Consider the following 20,493-nt stretch of genomic DNA (forward strand, 5'->3'; position numbering starts at 1 on the left):
CTGCGGGCAAGCAGCAGGGCGAGAGCCAGGCCGCCCACATCCCTGCCGGCGACAGAGCCCTCATGCGTGTGCGGGCATCACACGAGTCCCCGGGCCCCGAGCCACGGCCGGCCTGAGCACGGCCCGCAAGCGAACACACACCCGTGACCACACGGGTGGAGGCGCCTGTGCGACCTCCACGCGTTTGAGCACAACCTCCGGTGTGCGCGTGCCGTGCAGATGCAGGAGTGACCCCTGGAGCGCCACAGACAGTAGGAACAGGGAAAAGCCACCGAGCTGAGACACCAGCGAGCTCTCAGATTCAGACCTGCGCAGTTACTAAAAAATCCCCAACGAAACCACTGCCATCACTGCTCTCGGGGGTGGGGGTGGGGGGTGGCAGGATTCAGAATCCCAAGCTGTGACAACATGCTAACTAAAATGTTCACTATTCTCAAGAAATGCTGAGACTTCCAGAAAAGGATGAGAAGAGAAGCCGGGTGAGCGCTGCTAGCTGCGGGACGTGGCCGACGAGGGACACGAGGCAAATGTGTGAGCACATCTGAAGCCAGGGATTCGATGAATAGAAACCGTAGAGAGGGCCCCGCAGTAGACCTGACGCGGCAGAAACACCAGTGAGGACGAAGAGGAATCAATACAAGCGATCCAGTTCCAAGAAAACACTCAAAGGGATTAAGAAACGCGACCCGACCTGAGGACAGTGGGGCGACGGCCCGCAGACTGATGCACGCATAACGTGGGGTGAGGGAGACGACAGAAACAGGCCTGAAAGTTCCCGAGTCTGAGGAGAGCATCAGTGCCCAGAGCCAAGGCACAGCCAAGGCAGGGCGCACGGAGATAGATGCACACCACATGCGCCCCGGCCCAGGGCCGGAGGTCGACCACAGAGAGCAGGGGGACAGCAGTTCACCACAACGGGAGCGGGACCAGGGGCACCTGCCGTCTCGCAGACGACAGTGGAGGCCAGAGCGAAACGGCACCCGGAGCACAGGCACGTGTGTTGGCCAGTCTCCCGGCGCCATTTTTCCAGTCAGATTTGCACCCTGTGTCTCTCTGCAGCAATTCGCACAAGATCTTAATCTTTTTCATCATTATTACTGCTTGTGGTGACCTGTGACCAGTGATCTTGGGACTTCCCACCGCAACTGTTCGGGGCCCCACGAACCACGCGCGTGTAAGACGCGGAACCTAATCGGTAAGTGTTATGCGCTGACTGCTCTACTGACCGGCCGTTCCCCGGTCTCTGTCCCCTTCCTTGGGCCCCCCCAGGCCCTGAGACACAGCGGCACTGAAATCAAGCCAGCTGACAATCCCGCCAATGGCCTGTACGTGCTCAGCCACAAGAAGGCCCGGTGAAAGCCGAGACCAGCCAAAGGCCTAGAGCTCTTGTGACCGCCATGGTGGTTCCTGAAGGGCGCTAACTGCCACTCCAGTGAACGCACGGACAGTAAGAAAGTAGAAGCGGGAGAGCCTGGGTGGCCAGGCCAGTTAAGCGTCCGACTCTTGATTTCAGTTCACGTCACCATCTCACAGTCACGACCAAGATTCTCTCTCCCCCCTGCCCCTCCACCACTCGCATGCCCTTTCTAAATTTTTTTTACTGTTTATTTTTGAGAGCGCGCACGCCCTAGCAGGCTGGCTGAAAACAGGCCTAGGGTATTCGGAAAGGGGGAGGGGCAGAGAGGGAGGGAGACACCAAATCCGAAGCAGCCTCCAGGCTCTGAGCTGTCAGCACAAAGCCCAACGTGGGGCTCAAACCCATGAACCGAGAGATGGTGACCTGAGCCGAAGTCGGACACTTAACTGACAGATCCACCCAGGAGCCCCTCTATTTCTTAACAGGAAAAAAAAAAAAAAAAAGGGAAAACAGCCTTACTGCTGATGTGGAGAACGTTTTAGTGGTCTGGACAGAAGATGAAACCGGCCGCAGCCTTCCCTTCAGAGAAGCCTAACCCAGAGCGAGGCCCTGACTCTTCAGTCCCGTGAAGGCTGACAGAGGTGAGGAGCCTGCAGAGGACGAGTCTGAAGCGAGCGGAGGTGGTTTCCGGAGGTCTGAGGAAGGAGGCCGTCACCCCGACGTGGAAGTGCTAGAAGGGGCAGCTGCGGCAAGTTCTCTAGAGCATCCGGCTGAGGGAATCACGACGGCGGCCGCACTCACCGGCAGGTGTTCGGGGCCGAGGCCAGAGAGCCTCCCATAGGAAGAAGATGCCACCTAGGACTCTCCGTGGCTGGAGAGGAGAAGTCAGCGCCTGGCTTCAAAGCTTCCAAAGACGGGCCGGCCGTCTCATCGGGGCTAATGCGGCTGGTGACTTTAAGTTGAAGCCAATGCTCATCGACCATTCTGAAAATCCTAGGGTCTTTTAAGGCTAAATCTCACTTCTGGGGAAGACAGCAGAGTAGGCGGGTCCTAGGCTCACCCCAACCCATGGTTACACCTAGATAACAGCCACGTGAGTGTAAATAACCCAGAAAAGGACCTGAAGACAGGCAGAACAGACTCTCCACAGCTAAATGTATGGAAGAGGCCACATCAAAGATGGTGGGAAGGGTGGAGACACGGCCTGGAGCCAAATGGACCTGCAGGACCGTCCACAGGAGGGAGACATGCACCAGGCGCAGAGTGGAGAAGAGGAGACCCCACACCAGACACCCAGAACCCACAGTGGGAAGATGAATCACCATACTTGGCTTTGAAAACCGGACAGGTCAAACACTGTGGGTTCTTAGTCAAGCAGGGCACAGCACCTGAAACGTTAAGAATCAGTAACTCTGCACCGGGAGAACTGGAGGGCTACGGGAGACGGAGACCCACCCTCACAGAGACAGCACGGTAGCCTTGCGGAGATACAGCCTACAAGCAGCAGGCCGAAAACAGGCCTGGGGTATGCGGGAGGAAGATGCGTTTACTGATCTCAGAGCACGCACCGGAGGGGCAGCGATCCTCGGAAGACTTCCCCCAGAACAAAAGAGCTGGCAGGTGCCATTTCCCTCCCCCACCCCCCAGCCGAGACCCCCAGGAACCTGCGGGAACCAGCACAGTGAACACTCTCCACCTTGCTTGGTAACACTGTGTCCTGCCCACACCCCAGCCCCGCCCTCTCCTGAGGACCTGCCCCCCCGACCCTGGCCTCGGCAGCTTTCTGGGGCAGAGCTGCAGGCCCCCTCCCACAGCGGACTGGACCTTGCCAGCACTGCGCCCCTCACTCCCATGCTCTTCTGCAGACCTACCCCCTGCATCCAGGCCCGCCTCCGGGAGTTTTCCTTGTGCACCCACCGCAGGTCCCCAGTGGCAGCGGACCAGCAGGGACCTTGCTGGTATCGGGAGCGCCGCCCCAGAGCTCTCCTGTCAATCTCCCCCTCCAACGTGCCCTGGGCCCAAGCCCATCCAAACCAGTGCCACAAGCCAGGCAGTGAGCAAGCAACTCCACAAGAGCCCAGCACCACTCCCAAGTGACTCCTGCCCCAGGATAGGGGACAACCACCACACACACCGGTCCGACTGTGGCCCCAGCAGTGGGCAGGGGTCGGACATCTGGTCTGATTGCAGGACCCACCCACCAACACAAGCTTCTCAGGAGACAACACAGGGAAAGCTCCCTGCAGTTCGGTCGGTGCTACCACACTGCTGGCAAACATCCGGTCTGACTCAAGCCTACAGCAGCCCCTGACTGGTGAGCTCGCAACACTCACAACACTGTTTGGGACCAAACACTGCCCAAAACAGGCAGAGAGAGCCATTGCAGACTGAAGGAAAAAGTGCCTAGGCCACAACAGTAGGGCACATGCAACACGTGCAGGTGACGTCCCTGAAACGTCAGGCCCTAGGGAACAGGGGACACTGCACCACAGGGCACTGCAGAACCTCTTCTTCATAAGGCCACGACTTCCAAGAGCAGGAGACACAGCTGACTTTCCTAACACACAGAAACAGAATTAGACAAAATGAGGAGACAGAAGAGTATGTCCCAAAGAAAGAACACGGCAAAATCGGAGCAAGAGAGCTAAGTGAAATGGAGTTAAATGATATTCTTGACAGAGATTTAAAGTAATGGTCGTAAGAAAAACTCAGTGGACTTGAGAAGAGTGGAGAACCTCAGTGACACCCTTGACAAAGAGAGAGAAGATGTAAATAAAGAACCAATCAGAGACAAAGAACTTAATAACGGCATTAAAGTACACGAGATGGAATAAACTGTAGACTAGAGGAAGCAGAAGAAAGAACCGATCAGTGACCTGGGGAACGTAACAATGGGAAACGAAAACCATCACGTAGAAAAGGAGACAGAAAAAGAATAAAAAATGAAAAAGACTAAGGGAAGGAACTTGGCAGCACCATCAAGTGTCATAACATTCATATTATAGGAGTCCCAGAAGAGAAAGGAGGGCAGAAAGCTAATTTAAAGAAATAATAGATGAAAACTTCCCAAATCTGGGGAAAGAAACAAAAATCCAGATGCAGGAGGCACAGAGCTCCCCTGCCATACACACAAAATAAACCCAAGGAGGTCCACCCCAAAATACTTAGTAACTAAAATGGCAGAGGGGCACTGTGTGGCTCAGTCGGTTGAGCGTCTGACTTCGGCTCAGGTCATGATCTCAGAGTTTGTGGGTTCGAGCCCCGGGTCGGGCTCTGTGCTGACAGCTCGGAGCCTGGAGCCCGCTTGGGATTCTGTGTTTCCCCCTCTCTCTGCCCCTCCCCTGCTCACACTCTGTCTCTCGCTGTCTCTCAAAAATAAATAAATGTATAAAAAACAAAAAACTTAAAATGGCAGAAATTACTGATAAAGGGACAATTTTAAAACCAGTGAGGGAGAAAACAGTTACATACCAGGGAAACCCCATAAGGTCATCAGCTGATTTTTCAGCAGAAGCTCTGCAAGCCAGAAGGGAGTGTGGCACGATCTAGTCAAGATGCTGAAAGGAAAAAACTTGCAGCTGACAACACTCTAGCCAGCAAGGCTGTCATTCAGAACAGAATGAGAGATGAAGAGTTTCCCAAACAAACAAAAGTTAAAGGAATTCATCACCACTAACCGAGCCCTACAAGAAATTTTAAAGGGGCCTCTGCAAGTGGAAAGGAAAAACCACATAAGCATGAGTAAGAAAGGCAGGGAGCACAAAAGCAGTAAAATCAAGCATTATCTATAAAACTCAGTCAAAGAATTCACAAAATAAAAGGATGTAAACTATGACACCATATACCCAAAACACAGTGGGAAAGGAGTAAAAATTTAGTGCTTTTAGAATGGATTCAAACTTAAGTGACCAACAACTCAATACAAACTATGTACAAGATATGATATGGAAACCTAATGACAACCACAAATCAAACACTGGTAACACATATGCAAAAATAAAAAAAAAAGAACTCTACGTATATCACTAAAGAAAGCCAGCAAACCATGAGAGAAGAGAGCAAGAGAAGGAACAGAGACGATCTACAAAAAGAATCATAGAACAAGTAACAAAATGACAACGAATATGTTTCTATAAATAGTTACTTTGGATGTAAACGACTAAACACTCCAGTCAAAAGACATAAGAAGACAGAATGAACTAAAACAAAACAAAACACTTAAATGTTGCCTACAAAAGCCTCATTTCAGACCTAAAGCCACATGCAGATTGAAAGGGAAGGGATGGAAGAGTGTTTATCCTGCAAAGAGAAATGAAAAGATAGCCAGGGTAGCAATGCTTTTATCAGACAAAATAAACTTTACAACAAAGACTAAAACAAGAAACAAAGAAGGACACCCTATACTCATAAAGGGGACAATGCAACAAGACAATAACTGTAAACATGTACGCACCCAACGTGAAGGTGCCCAAACACAAAGCAGCTACTAAAAAACATAAAGGGAGTAATCAATAGTAACACGTTAATAGTAGGGGACTTTAACGCTCCACTTACGGCAATGGGCAGATAATCCAAGCAGGAAATCAGCAAGGAAACAATGACTTTGAATGACACATTTGACCAGACGGATCCAACAGATATATTTAGAACATTTCATCATAAAACAGAGTGTACACACTTTTCAAAGCGCACATGGAACATTCTCTGGAAGAGATCACAGATTAGGTCACATAACCAGTCTCATCGAATTCAAAAAGAGAGAAGTCATTCCATTCATCTTTTCTAACCACAACACTATGAAACCAAGAATCACAAAGAAAAATTTGGAAAGACCAAAAATAATTGGAGGTTAAACAACATACTACTAAACAATGAATGGGTCAACTAAGAAATCAAAAAGCACGTGGAAACAAATGAAAATGAAAACATGACCGTCCAAAACCTCTGGGATGCAGCAAAAGTGGTTTTAAAAGCAAAGTTTACAGCAATACAGGCCTACCTTAAGAAACAAGAAAAGTCTAAAATAACCTAACCTTACACCTAAAGGAGGTGGAAAAAGAACAAACCAACCCCCCAAACCAGTAGAAGGAAAGAAATCATTAAGATTATAGGAGAAATAAACGATATGGGAACTAAACAAAAAACAAAACAATAGAACAGATCAATGAAACCAAGAGCTGATTCTTTGCAAAGATCAACAGAAGCGATAAACTTTTAGCCGGACTCATGGAAAAAAAACAGAGGACTGAAATCAACAAAATCAGAAATGAACGAGGAAAAATAACTAACACCACAGAAACATAGAGGATTATACGAGAATATTATTGAAAATTATATGCCAACAAACTGTACAACCTGGAAGAAAGGATAGATTTCTACTAACCTATAACCTCCAGTAAACTGAATCAGGAAAAAATACAAAATTTGAACAGACCAATTACCAGCAAGGAAATTGCATCAGTCATCAAAAACCTCCCAACAAACTCAAGGCCAGGACCAGAGGGCCTCATAGGTGGATTCTACCAAGCATTTAAAAGAAGAATTAACACCTATTTGTCTCAAACTATTCCAAAATATAAAAGAGGAAGGAAAGCTTCCAAATTCATTCCATGAGGCCAGCATTATCCTGACACCAAAACCAGATAAAGACACTACAATAACAGAGAACTGCAGGCCTCCATCACTGATGAACACAGATGCAAAAACCCTCAAGAAAATATGAGCAAACTAAATTCAACAACACGTTAAAAAAAATCATTCACCAGGATCAAGTGGGGCTTATTCCTGGGATGTAAGTGGGGCTCAGTATTTGCAAATCAATGAATGTGATACATCACATCAACAAGAGAAAGGATAAGAACCATATGACCATTTCAACGAATGCAGAAAAAACATTTGACAAACTACAACCACATTCATGTTAAAAAGCCTTAACAAAGTAGATCTACAGGAAACACACTTCAGCATAATAAAGGCCACATATGAAAAATCCACAGCTAACATCATCCTCAATGGTGAAAAACTGCGGGCTTTCCCCTAAGGTCAGGAACAAGACAAGGATGTCCGCTCTCACCACTTTTATTCCACAAAGTACTGGAAGTCCCAGACACGTTAATCAGACAACAAAAAGAAAGAAAAGGCTTCCAAACTGTAAGGAAAAAGTCAAAATTTCACTATTTTTAGATATGATACTATATACAGAAAACTCTAAAGACTCCACCAAAAACTACTAGAACTGATAAATGAATTCAGTAAAGTCACACGATACAAAATCAATGTACAGAAATTTGTTGTATTTCTACACACTAAGAATGAAATAGACTAAAGAGAAATTAAGAACAGTCCCATTTACAACTGCGGCAAAGATAATAAAATACCTAGGAATAAAGTTAACCAAGGAGGTGAAAGACACGTACTCTGAAAACTATACAACCCCAGTAGAAGAAACTGAACATAACACACACAAATGGAAAGATACTCCATGCTCGTGGGTGGGGAGAACAAATATCGTTAAGACATGCATACTACCCAAAGCAATCTACAGATTTAATGCAACCCCTATCAAAACATCGAAGCATTTTTCACAGAACTAGAATAACCCTAAAATCTGTATGGAACAACAGAAGACCCCGAATAGCCAAAGCAATCTTAAGACGAATAAAACTGGAGGCATCATAATCCCAGACTTCAAGCTCTACCACAAAACTGTAGTAATCGAACCAGCACAAAAACAGACATATAGATCAATGGAACAGAATAAAGAAGCTAGAAATAAACCCACAATTGTATGGCTCACGGACCTTCAACAGTAGAGACAAGAATATATAATGGGAAAAAGTCTCTTCAATAAATGGTGCTGGGAAGGGGCGCCTGGGTGGCGCAGTCGGTTAAGCGTCCGACTTCAGCCAGGTCACGATCTCGCGGTCCGGGAGTTCGAGCCCCGCGTCAGGCTCTGGGTTGATGGCTCAGAGCCTGGAGCCTGTTTCCGATTCTGTGTCTCCCTCTCTCTCTGCCCCTCCCCGTTCATGCTCTGTCTCTCTCTGTCCCAAAAATAAATAAACGTTGAAAAAAAATTTAAAAAATAAATAAATAAAATAAAATAAATGGTGCTGGGAAAACTGGACAGTTACACGCAAAGTAATGAAACAACTGCTTTCTTACACCATACACAGAAACAAGTTGAAAATTGATTAAAGACCTAAATTCGAGACCTGAAACCATAAAAATCCCAGAAGAGAGCATAGGCACTAATTTCTCTGACACTGGCTGCAGCAGAATTTTTCTCGGTATGTCCCCTGAGATAAGGGAAATACAAACAAAACTACTGAGACTTTATCAAAATAAAAAGCTTCTGCCCAGTGAAGGAAGCAATCAAACTTAAAGACAACCTTCTGAATGGGAGAAGTTACATGCAAATGACATAGGCAATAAAGGATTAGTATCCAAAATACATAAATAACTTACACAACTCAACACCAAAAAAAAAAAAAAAACAAAAAAAACCCAAAAGGAGTGCCTGGATGGCTCAGTTGGTTGAGTGTCCAACTTCGGCTCAGGTCATGATCTCAGTCTGTGGGTTTGAGCACCACGTTGGGCTCTGGGCTAATAGCTCAAAGCCTGGAGCCTGCTTTGGATTCTGTGCCTTCCTCTCTCTGTCTACCCCTCCCCTGCTCATGCTCTGTTTCTAAAATAAATAAAAACATTAAAAAAATTTTTAATAAAAAAAAAAGACAAAAGACACGAACAGACACTTCTCCAAAGACGACATTCAGATGGCCAATAGGTGCCTGAAAAGATGCTCAACATCACTAATCATCAGGCCTCTAAAAGCCCTTCCTTTGCTCCTGCCCTGTGCCTGCCGTCTACCCTGTTGCCAGCCAAGGCCACACCTCCTGTCTCTAAGAACCTGGGAGTACAATAGAACTGTGTTCTCCTGAGCCTCTCCTCTGTCTCCTCCTGTGGCCACACCTGACTCACCATCCCATTAAAAAATACAGAACAAGCCCAAAGCTAACTGCCGAGGATAAGCGGACTTTGCCCACATGTAAAGGTAAAAGCAAATTACCAACTTCTACCAAAGCACCTGGGTTGGTCTGAGACACACAGTCAGAGCCCTGCAGACCTTTCCCAAACAGACGAGTTGAGACAAGTAAGGCTCAGGGAGGGCTATCCGAGGGGCAGCGTTCCCGGGCGTTGGTGTGTATGTGCCCAGACTGGTGACGGATCCAAGCGTGGATCCTGGTAAGAATGCAACTACCAGCATCACTGAGACAGTCCAGGAAATTGAAATTGAGGCTGGACGTTCGATGCTAATAAGAAACAAGCCCTCACACCGCTGGAGGACGGCAGAGTGGTGCGGTTAAACACACAGCCACCATCAGCCAGGGCCGCCACCGAGGTCCTCCGGCGTGCAATGACATAAAGCCTACCGGTTGCTTTAAAACACCTCAGGAAAATAAAAGGTAGGGTCAGAGATGCAACAAGACCGACACAGCGCTGACAAGTGCCGGAGCTGGGTAAGGGGCACGTGGCAGGAGGGTGCACCGCCTTCTCTCCCTTCCGTTACCCTCCACGATAAAAAGTGAAAAACAAGAACCAAACAAAAAATCCTACCGAGTGCTCCTTAAAAACACCCCCCCCCCCCAACAGTGATTCTGGTGCCCCTGACGCTCAGCCTGAGCCGTGCCCGGAGTCCATGCCTCCTGTGCACTCCCCACTGGTGGTGCCACGGCAGGCGGTCCTAGGGACGCAGCACGAGGGAGGGACACTGGATGGGGGACATGCTGCCTACCGGTGCCTCGACCCCCGTACTTCGGCTGAATTAACTGCATTCAGATATTTCAGGGCTGTACGCTGGGCGTTTAGTAAACATCACCATGAAAGTAGCACACAACCGTCCTCCGGCCGTAGCCACAAGCATGCGATTCAGAAATGCTCAGTACGTACCACTCAGCGGCCCGTACAAAAACGATCCACGGGAGAGACAGCATTTCCAATTTTCAGCTTCAAAAATATGCCACCTGCACCCCCCACCGCCCCAAGAATGGCTGGAATGAAGACCGACGTGACCAAACGTCGGTGAGAACCAGAACTTTCACACGTCACCGGTGAGTGTAAAACACACACAAGCAGTACGGAAAACGGTCTGGTACGTTCACCGACGAAGTATATCCCTGCCACGTGGCCCAGCCATTCCACTCCCAAGAGAATCAGAACCAGATACTCAAGTACTGGTTCGTGAACATTCACAAGAGTATCATTCACACAGCCAAAAGGGGAAACCACCGGCATGTCCGTCGACGGGTAAGTGGCTACACCTGTGGCCACTGGACTAGAAGCCAGCCACGAAAGCCAGCCGCATGCCGACAGGAACACGGACGAACCCCAAACGTGTGTTGCTCCGTGAAAGCCGACCGACACGAAAGGTCACACGATCGCACCATCCCGGCTATCGAGCACGTCGGAACAGGCAAACGCACAGAGAAAATGCGAGCTGGTGGCTGCCAGGGGCTGGGGAGATGCAGGGCTGACTGGGTGGGGTCTCCCTCTGGCACGATGGAAACGTGGAACCAGAGAGACGAGGACCACACAACGCTGTGGATGAACTCCACGCCACCGAACTGTGTCCTTTAAAATGCGTACTTTTATGGGGCGCCTGGGTGGCGCAGTCGGTTAAGCGTCCGACTTCAGCCAGGTCACGATCTCGCGGTCCGTGAGTTCGAGCCCCGCGTCGGGCTCTGGGCTGATGGCTCAGAGCCTGGACCCTGTTTCTGATTCTGTGTCTCCCTCTCTCTCTGCCCCTCCCCCGTTCATGCTCTGTCTCTCTCTGTCCCAAAAATAAAAAATAAACGTTGAAAAAAAAAAAATTAAAAAAAAATAAAATGCGTACTTTTGTGGTACCTGAACATCACCTGAATGAAAAACAAATAGGAATGACAGACACACGTATACAACGTGAGTAAATCTCAAAAACAAACACCCTGACGCACGAAAGAAGCCTTACACGAAGGAGCGTGTACCACCAAGTCCCTTCACGTGAAGCTCTCAGACAGGAAAAACGATTCTGTGGCAGACCTAGAATCCACACGGGGCTGCCTGGGGCAGCGGCAGGGACGGGCTGGGAGGGGCCGGAGGGAGCTCCCGAGGATGCTGACGGGAGTCTGGGTCCCACAAGTCTGCGTGTGCCAAAACCCTGCAGAGGGCCTACCCAGGATGTGCGCACCTCACTGTATGCACCCTTCGCCTCCAAAGAGAAACGACCCGTAAACGGAGGCTGAGCTCTAGGTGATGACGTGCACGCCCCCACAGGCAAGGGCAACGTCGGCAATGTGCAACTTGGAAATACAGCAAAACAAAACAAAACAAAAACAACACAAAAAAAAATGATGGGCGGACAGGCCAGGGTCCGCTGGGGTCCCTTTCTTAAAGGGCCAGAGAGTAGACATTTCAGGCCCTTGAGCATCCGAGTGTTGCAATATTTAACCGTCACTTCTAAAGTCATCACGTTTAAGTAACTTGTAAAAATCTAGTCTCTTAACCATTCCGAAACTCACAACCCAGGGCATCAATCACGCGCAGTGCTGCGTGACCATCATCGCTCCCCATTCCCCAAGGATGTTCGTGCCCCCACGGAAAGTCTGTCCCCGCTCAACAGGAAGTCCACGTACCCTCAACCCCCACGACCCTCTAATCCACTCTCTGCGTCTTTGTCTACTCCGGATACTTCCCGTACCACGTGCCCTTCGGAGGCTGGCTCGTTTCGTCAGCACACCATTGTCACGTCCACCCACGTGGGCGCGGGTGGCAGGGCCGCCTTCCTTGCCAAGGCTGAGGAGTGGCCACCAGACGCCTGGACCCCGCTCAGTAGCCGTCTGCGCGGGTACACACCCAGGGCGTGGGGGCTTCCGCCTTTAACTGTGGTGATAAAGCCGCTACGAACACCAGCTTGCATGCGTCCGAGTTCCTGTTTTCAACTCTTCCGGGGGGCACAGAGGAATGGAATTGCCGGGCACGTGACAACCCTCCACTTAGTGTTCTGAGGAGCTGCCAGCCGGCTTCCCAAGGCAGTCTTGGCATCTCACGTCCCCGGGAGCCCCCCATCTCTCGACATCCCCGCCAACGCCTGCTATTTCCCGTGTCTGACTGCGGCGACCACAGCAGGTGTGAGGAGCCAGCTCGCTGAGGCGCTCGCTTGCATTTGTGCGATGACTGATCCTTGGAGCATCTTTTCACGGGTTACTGGTCCCGTGTGGATCTTCTTGCGGAGCCGAGTCAACGCCTCTGCCTGTTTTTCAGCAGGTGTTTATCATTGAGTTGTAGGAAGAGTTCGTAGATCTTTGGACATCAAACCCTCATCAGATATGTGACTTGCAAACATGGTCTCACATTCTGCAAGTAAATTATCTTTTCACTTTCTTGAAAATATCCTCTGGTACACAGAAGTCCTTGGTTGGTTTTTATTTACGTGGTCCTGTTCGCTAATTACGAGTCATGAAACTGACTTTTGTTTTCTTCCAGCATTTTTACGGGTTTAGTTCGCACACTTAGGTCACTGCCCCATTTTGAGGAAAATGATGTATATGGCGTGAGGCAGAAGCCCAGTTTTCTGTGGTGTTAGAAATCCAGCTGTCCCGGCACCATCTTTAAAAGTGTTCCCTGTTCTTTTAATGAACATATTTGGCCAAAGATTCACCACCCATAGATATGTGGGTTTATCTCTGGACTCCCGATCCATCCTGCTGGTTATCTTTCTCCTTATCCCACTACCATGCACTCTGGATTCTACAGAAATACCTCTGATTACAAGATACAACAGTCACAGAACAGTCGGGATGAAAAAACCCTTACCCGAGAACACCACCGGCTTGGAGGACGCTCTTGCGCTCTGGGCGTGCTGCTTCTTTTCCAAGGCTGCCAGCATCCCCCCCAAATCCAGCTGTACTGGAACCTGGCTCTTCTTTCCACTGTTTTTAAAATTATTCTAAGGAATTAAAAAAATCAGAAGTTTATTTAGAATACTACTTCTCACAACCCTTTACTTTGTGACAATCCTCTACAAGATAAAATGAAACAGATTCATGGAGACCGTAAAAATCTTCTAAAAATTAAAGAAATCCCAGACGATGCCACATTATCTTTTTTTTTTTTTTTTAATGTTTATTTTTTGAGAAAGAGACAGAGTATGAGCTGAGGGGAGCAGAGAGAGAGGGAGGCAGAAGATCCCAAGCAGGTTCCAGGCTCCGAGCGGTCAGCACAGAGCCCGACACGGGGCTCGAACTCACAAACCGTGAGATCATGACCTGAGTCGAAGTCGGATGCTTAACCGACTGAGCCACCCAGGGGCCCCCCACGTTATCTTTCACTATTACTGCCACGGTTGTTTATTTCCTCCTTCTCTCAGAGCCCTGGGTTTATAATGAAACCAGCAACATTTTAGTCTACGGCTACACTGTGAATAGGAGTGCATACTTATGGGTAAAAAACCAAGACCTGTAGAAAGTCTGGCAACAAAAGTTTGTGTGAGGCTAAGTGACTGGTGTCACTGACTCACCCATCCAGTCTGCAACTGCCCAGGTGAGTCAACTGAATGCCGTGAAGTCATGGGGAGAGGATTCAAAATACACACAGCAGGTAAGTATTAACTTTAGGCACAGAGTGGGATACACTCAGCAAATGTAAGCTCTGTCTGGAAGACTGCTGCATGCATGCACTCCAGCACCCCCACTGCTGCCCTCCTGCCTGGACGAGGGCCCACGTCAGGGGCGAACACAAAGGGCCCCATAGACCTGCTACAGAGACCTCCGCAGGCAGGGATGGAAGGTGACCCAGTTATGACACGGGAATCCTGTTAATCTGCACACGGGCTGAGAATTTTACTTCTCGCAAATGTGAAATTATTCCACCTCAAAAGGCGAAAGGACAACGAAGATGCTGGAGACGAGAGAAGACACCGGCCACGTGCAACCTCTCCATCTAGGTGGCGAATCCCAAGTTCAGCCCTGAATCCACTGGGGGAGAGTGGTTCAAGGGGACCCAGCTCTTCACTTTGTATGAATCTTAGAGGCTCTCTTATTTTGGTTCCGTTAGACACTGCTGCCTCACAAAGGAATTCTTGTCCCCCTGTACCAGCAGCCTGTGCCCCTCCTTTCTGACACACAGCAGTGGCAGTCAGTGACCAAGTCTCAGTACAAAGATGACAAAACAGGGGCGCCTGGGTGGCGCAGTCGGTTAAGCGTCCGACCTCAGCCAGGTCACGATCTCGCGGTCCGTGAGTTCGAGCCCCGCGTCAGGCTCTGGGCTGATGGCTCAGAGCCTGGAGCCTGTTTCCGATTCTGTTGTCTCCCTCTCTCTCTGCCCCTCCCCCGTTCATGCTCTGTCTCTCTCTGTCCCAAAAATAAATAAACGTTGAAAAAAAAAATTAAAAAAAAGAAAAGGAAAACAGAGGATTTATTAAAAAAAAAAAAAAAACAAAGATGACAAAACATTTGAGCTTAGAGCACGTTTATGTCAACATGCTGGATGTGATTCTCCAATGAAGGAATGAATCACAACAAACCACCTGTCTTGGTACATAAAGAAATCTGGAAAATAAGGTTTAGCCGAGCAAGAAAAGTTCAGCCTGGAGCGGTGACGGGTTCGACCGGAACATTACCTGTGGCTGCTGTCTGGATTGAAGTCGCGGAGATGCCCCTCGGTCCCTGCGCTCAGACGCGGCAGCCAGGCTGGGAAAGTCCTCGGCGTCCTGAGCAAACCACACACCCTTTAGCCATCCGCGGACCACGAGGAGCAAGTGTGCCTAGGTGCAAGCCCTTCCTTGCTCACGTCCTTCTGTCTGTAACGAGCCCCACACAAGTCCTCAAGGGCACCCACACCAGCCCCACACTGTCTGACTCTTAGATTTACGGAGCAATGTTGTAATCCGCCCCCCCCCGCCCCGCCCCAGAGGGCAGCGAGCAGGGTCCTGAGGACATGGGGGCCCCTGACCCCCTGGGCACAGGCTGCAAGCGTGTTGGTCAGTCTAGACTCAGGAGACAGAACCTCCCCGTCTCGTGTGCTGACCCCAAGCTAGAAAATAGGGCAGGGGGCCTCTAACGATGACGTTCCCACCACTTAGAAGCATCTTGCGTGCTTCTGTTAACATCTCAGCTGAGTCGCAGAAGTTACGTGGGAAGCGAGGGCGCAAACACACGAGCTCCTCGCTGGCACAAACCAATGCTCTACAGGGTCGTAGGTCTTCAAACGTGCGACCCCAAAGTCCTCGGGGGGGATGTTCCAGGAGCCCCGGGAGCCCCTAAGTATGCAGGAAAGCGTCAGGTCTGGCCCTGCGCCGGATGCTGAGACACACTTCTGCCAGCGCCAGGAGCCAGGCCACTGAGTCTGGAACTGAGTCAGAAGCCAGCACGACTCCGTGCAGGACACGGGCTTTCTTGGGGCGCCACAGGAAAAGAATTTACAGAGCAACGCTGGAAGTTGAATGGAACTCCCTCGGCCAGGGCCCCCGATAGAGTTAGGGCATTCTAACTTTCTCTCCAGAGTAAAGCACACGAGAGTAACACTGCTGGATAGAAAAGCAGACCCCACAAAAGCCAGCAGGTCGAGGCAAGGGAAGACCAGGCGAACGAGATACTGAGGGTGAACGTGAGCCCCACGGTACACACGCTACCAGACCCCAGGCGGCAGTCCGTGTCTAGACCGCGCGCGCACTCTCGCGCTCGCTGGGCGCCCGTGCCAACTTGGGGACCACGCCGGGCCACCACGGTGAAGGAGAAGGGGGACAAGTGTTTTCTGGAGCAAAGACTGTTAAAGAAAATAATGGAGACTTTCCCCTCGGAAGCCAGCACGAGCCCACGTTTCTATCCCAACAGACCCACTGTTACGTCATACGAGGCGAGCCATAAATATAAATGTACTTCAATCCTTGGCGGCTCCTGAATGGTCAAAACTTCGTATTTCGATTTAGACTTTTCTTTCTTTTTCTTATGCTTTCTTGAGGCTTCATTTTGCTCAGGATCGCCACCTTGCGACGCTTTGGACTGGAACAGAAAAACAGCAAAAATCACGGGTTTTTAAGACGTTCACTAGAGTGCTTACTCCCATGAGTCAGCAAACTTGAGATGTCAGGTTGTACAACCACAGGGCAGCTCTGCTCCGAGTTTGGCTCCTCGTCCCTATTTTCCAGAGAGCCAGCGTTCAGCAGAGTAATCGAGGAAAAGAAGTCTGCTGAAACAGTTGTCACCTCCGGTTATTTTTAAACTGGTAGACGTGGACAAACCTACTTTTGAGCCAAAGGAGATGAATGTCTCTAATACCGACTCGAAGTCTTTTCAAACACTCGCGTGCCCCTTCCAGCACCACGGCCCGGTGGTCCCTAAACTACACATCGGAACCCCCTGGGGAGCCTCCGGATGGGACAACTGCCTAGGCCCATCCCACACCGGCTGATGTGACGCCACTGTTCCCACGCCCCCTCAGTCCCTTGGCCTTTCTTCAATAAGGTCAAATGCACCTTGGCCTCAGGGCCTTTGCACTCGCGCCCACACTTGGATGTAGGCTAGGACTGCACCGTCACTCCAGCTCAAGAGCAATGGCATCTCCTCGGAGCCTCTCCCTCGTCTTCCCCTCCGAGGCACTAACAGTACCTGTCTGCACAGCGCCGGACTGTCAGGATGGAAGCGCTAACAGAGCAGGGGCTCCAACAGAGCATCTGGGGTCCTGCTTCGTCCCCAGCGGGGACTTGGCCTCCAGTGGTACTGAGAAGAAGGTTTACCTACTGACCCACGGGACCGGTCCATGGAATCTTGTTAGTGAACAAGGGAACTGTGAAGGACGATGTGTACAGAATGACCCCATTTTTGTCTACAAGAAAAAAACCTCAAAGAGCAAAACAAAAAAATCTCTATTTGTTGATGCTCTGAGGACCGTGAGGTAGCTCACATACCAGGCTGTTGACACAGGCTTCCCTGGGAGGGGACAACAAAGGGAGGAGAAGACGACCTTGTTCACAAGCAGGTCTTTGTGGGATGACGTTCTGATGTAACACTATCTTGATAATAAAAATTCACAGCAGAAGGCTTCAGAGGGAAAAACCACTGCGACCCCGTTATCTCCGTTACACACGAGACCACGCCCTCTGGGTTATCAGACCGCAGGCGATCCCAATTTTCTCGTCTCTGGCTTAGAACGCTTCTAAAACTTTCCTTGCGCCTATAATCAAAATAGAATTTTAAAAGAGATTCTGGGAAAACAAAACCTCTCCACTCTAAGAATTTAACTGAGCGCCAGGAAAACTGGTTCGGATGGCGAGACGGCAGCAGAGGGGAAGCAGCGGCCAGAGGCCCACGCGCCCCATCCTGCGGCCTGCGCCCAGGCGCCCCGAGCTGGCGGCCCCGAGCGCAGAGGGGACTCGGCCGCTCCACTGGAGTCCTGCACACGGTTCACAGAGCCGTGAGGGCAGGCACACAGGTGTGACCTCACCGTACCTGTCGCCAGCACACCTTCTCTCCCTCGAACTGACCGTCAACGCGCAGCTCCCGTTTGCGAGGGACAGTCTGTGACACTAGGGGTATGAGAGAGTATCCTCGCCCTCCAAAAGACGGGACATCATTGCACTAAACAAATACGGCCGTGTTACAACCTGAAATAACGTACCAGTACACAATGAGATTCGAGAACAAAATCTAGACCCATAAAAAAGGCTCTTTAAGAAATGAAACGAAGGGACCGATAAAGATGACAGCTCCAAATTATTTGAAAGGAGAGAGAAACGTGGATTCTGAAATGCTATCTTACAACAAGAAAGCTGCAGTTAGCCAAGCATCACTGACACGCAGCTGATCCCACAGTGTGGAACTCAACTGTTTTACTGTTGAGTAGACAGGGAGAGCAGCTGGAATTCAACAGACGAAGGAAGGGGGGGGGCGAAGGAGCAAGCCTTTACACGCCAGAGCGTTAAGCTTCTGCCGGCGTCTCTCCTTCAGAGACTTCACGACGGCTCACGGCCACGGAGGCCACGGGTCTGAAACGGACACGGCCCCTCCCTCTAAAAGCTCCCGCTCATGTTCCCGGACTGGGGTTCCACCTTCTCCACCACTCGTGTTCCCGGACTGGGGTTCGACTTTCTCTCAAGGCGCAAGTGGGACCAAGTCAGATCGGGACTACAGTATAGAATGGGACGCTCCCCTAGGAGCTGAGAAGAGATGACGAGACTACCCGGTCAGTGGCAGAGAAGACCAACATAACCCAAGTGGGACACATACCTTTTTAGTAGGGTGGACGTGTTTCTCTTTGCAGGAAGGGTCCGCAGAGAAAACTTCAGAGGGTGACATACTAGCGCTTTTGGGGTCTGCTGATGAAGCAACCGTCTTTAGGTTTATCATGGAAGTAACGTTTTTAGGGGCCGGTGGCCGTTCTGTAGATAATGTCTGCCGAACAACATAACCCATTGGTGTCCAAGATAACTCTGCTCAAAGATAACCAAAATCGTTGAACAATCTCAACAGTAAAATAAAAAGACTCAGAAACTGCAAACACGTCATCATGTGAGGCGACTACTCAGGCGTAATTACACTCAGACTAGAGCTCTAAACCTTCTCCCGGAGACGACCGTACTCACTAAGCTCTCTTCCTGGAGCGGGCTGAATCCACTTGTGAGCCTAGGTGCTCTGCCCGGAAACCGGATTTCCAACTTGGGGGTGCAGGTGGGGACACAAACTGTAGTTCTGATTAAAAACTACTCCACGGTTAAGTCCATACGGTACACACACGAGATCAACGAGGCAAAGAGGAAATCTCGGCCCTGACTTCGAAATGGACCTTTAACACCACAGGTCAAAGATCACGGATCTGAGCCACCACGGTAACTGGGATTTCTTGCTTTTTAGGTCTCAGGCCTAAGTACGGCAATGCCACTCCTCAGGCGCCCACCAGACTCTGTGCGGGCACAACAGGCCCCAGGCAGGCCGTGGCTTCCCCCCCGCCCCTGGCCCGAGGACGCCAGACTGAGCCGCACACCATCCGAGTCACCTCTTAAGTGAAAGCCATTACTGAACCACACACGTCCCAGACGCGAGAAACGTAAAACCGTCTTCGGTCAGGACAAGCTCCTTAGACAAACCGAAGGCAGAATTACTGAACTCTCCGTGAATGTCACTTCTGGGACAGGCCGACCGCTCTCAGTGGGGTCTGAGGCTCCCAACACCCCGGCAGGGCCCGCGGGGTCAGAACCGACGCCCCGACACACACAGCGGCCCCGTGCCTCCCCGCGCGCTCTCCTCCGGGCCACGGTCGGGCTTCCGGACAGCCGGGAGCTGGCTCAGCCCGCCCGACGGCCCGACGCCGAGCCGCGGGGAGCCGGTGGTCGGTGGAGAGCTGCGCAAGTGCAGAACGAGACTGCTCTCCTCATCGTGGGGTTTTCATCTTGAAAATGTTATTTTTCACAAAAACGCACTGTTAACAGGTACCGGGGGACCGGGGTTACTTGTAAGGGAATGACTATTTTGAACCGAGGATACTGCCGATCCGGACAGCGGGCACACACACAGCAGCTCCCCGGGGCTGGAGGGGTCGTAAGGGGTCCTGGAGCCAGAACCTCGGAGAACCACCGGGGCAGGTGATCGTTCAGGAAGCAGGTGTTCCTGAGTCCATATAACATCTCACTTCATCGGACACGCTGGAGGCATCTCTCTAGAATTCTCTGCTCCCGCTTCACAGCCCCGCGCGCAGACGCGGGGGGCTCGGGGCTAGCGTCTGCCTCCCGCCCCGAGGTCTCCGGGACGGCGTCCGAAGGGGCCCCGGCAGCCGAGGCCCGGCACCCGACGGAGGGCGCAGCCGCTCTTACCTCTGGCGCACGAGGAGGGCCCGGCCGCGGCGCCGGCGGCCACGGACTCGGCCGCGCTCGGGCTTCTCGCCGCTCCTTCACCCTAAAAGGCAAACCGGCATTTTCCTGCTGTTGCAAAGCGAAAGCAATTGCTTCATTTCTAAATACGGCGTCCCTTGCCGTTCTTAAAATCTGCAAGATACGCGCGAATGAAAAATTCCAGATAAGTGAGGCGCCTGGGTGGCTCGGTTAGGCATCCGACTCTTGGTTTTCAGCTCAGGCCACGATCTTACGGTTTGTGAGGTCGAGCCCTGCATCCGGC

General features: G+C 50.7%; 1 protein-coding gene across 9 annotated transcripts in view; it reads right to left on the bottom strand.

Moving 5' to 3' along the window:
- Positions 1-20,493, bottom strand: part of SECISBP2 (SECIS binding protein 2) — a 41,403-nt gene that overhangs the window by 9,976 nt on the left and 10,934 nt on the right. For 5 of the 9 annotated variants that reach the window (XM_040449541.1, XM_040449543.1, XM_040449540.1 and 2 more), the window contains 5 exons: positions 20,193-20,363; positions 18,613-18,777; positions 16,267-16,389; positions 15,009-15,098; positions 13,205-13,337 (listed from right to left, as the gene is read on the bottom strand). In XM_040449541.1, coding sequence (XP_040305475.1) covers positions 13,205-13,337; positions 15,009-15,098; positions 16,267-16,389; positions 18,613-18,777; positions 20,193-20,363 — 682 coding nt within the window. Of the gene's footprint in view, positions 1-13,204; positions 13,338-15,008; positions 15,099-16,266; positions 16,390-18,612; positions 18,816-20,192; positions 20,364-20,493 lie in introns of all 9 variants that reach the window. The other 4 variants (XM_040449542.1, XM_040449547.1, XM_040449545.1 and 1 more) reach the window with 4 other exon arrangements.

This window comes from Herpailurus yagouaroundi, unplaced genomic scaffold, assembly GCF_014898765.1.
Source record: "Herpailurus yagouaroundi ecotype Mexico unplaced genomic scaffold, PumYag 199, whole genome shotgun sequence".
Classification (NCBI taxonomy): domain Eukaryota; kingdom Metazoa; phylum Chordata; class Mammalia; order Carnivora; family Felidae; genus Herpailurus; species Herpailurus yagouaroundi.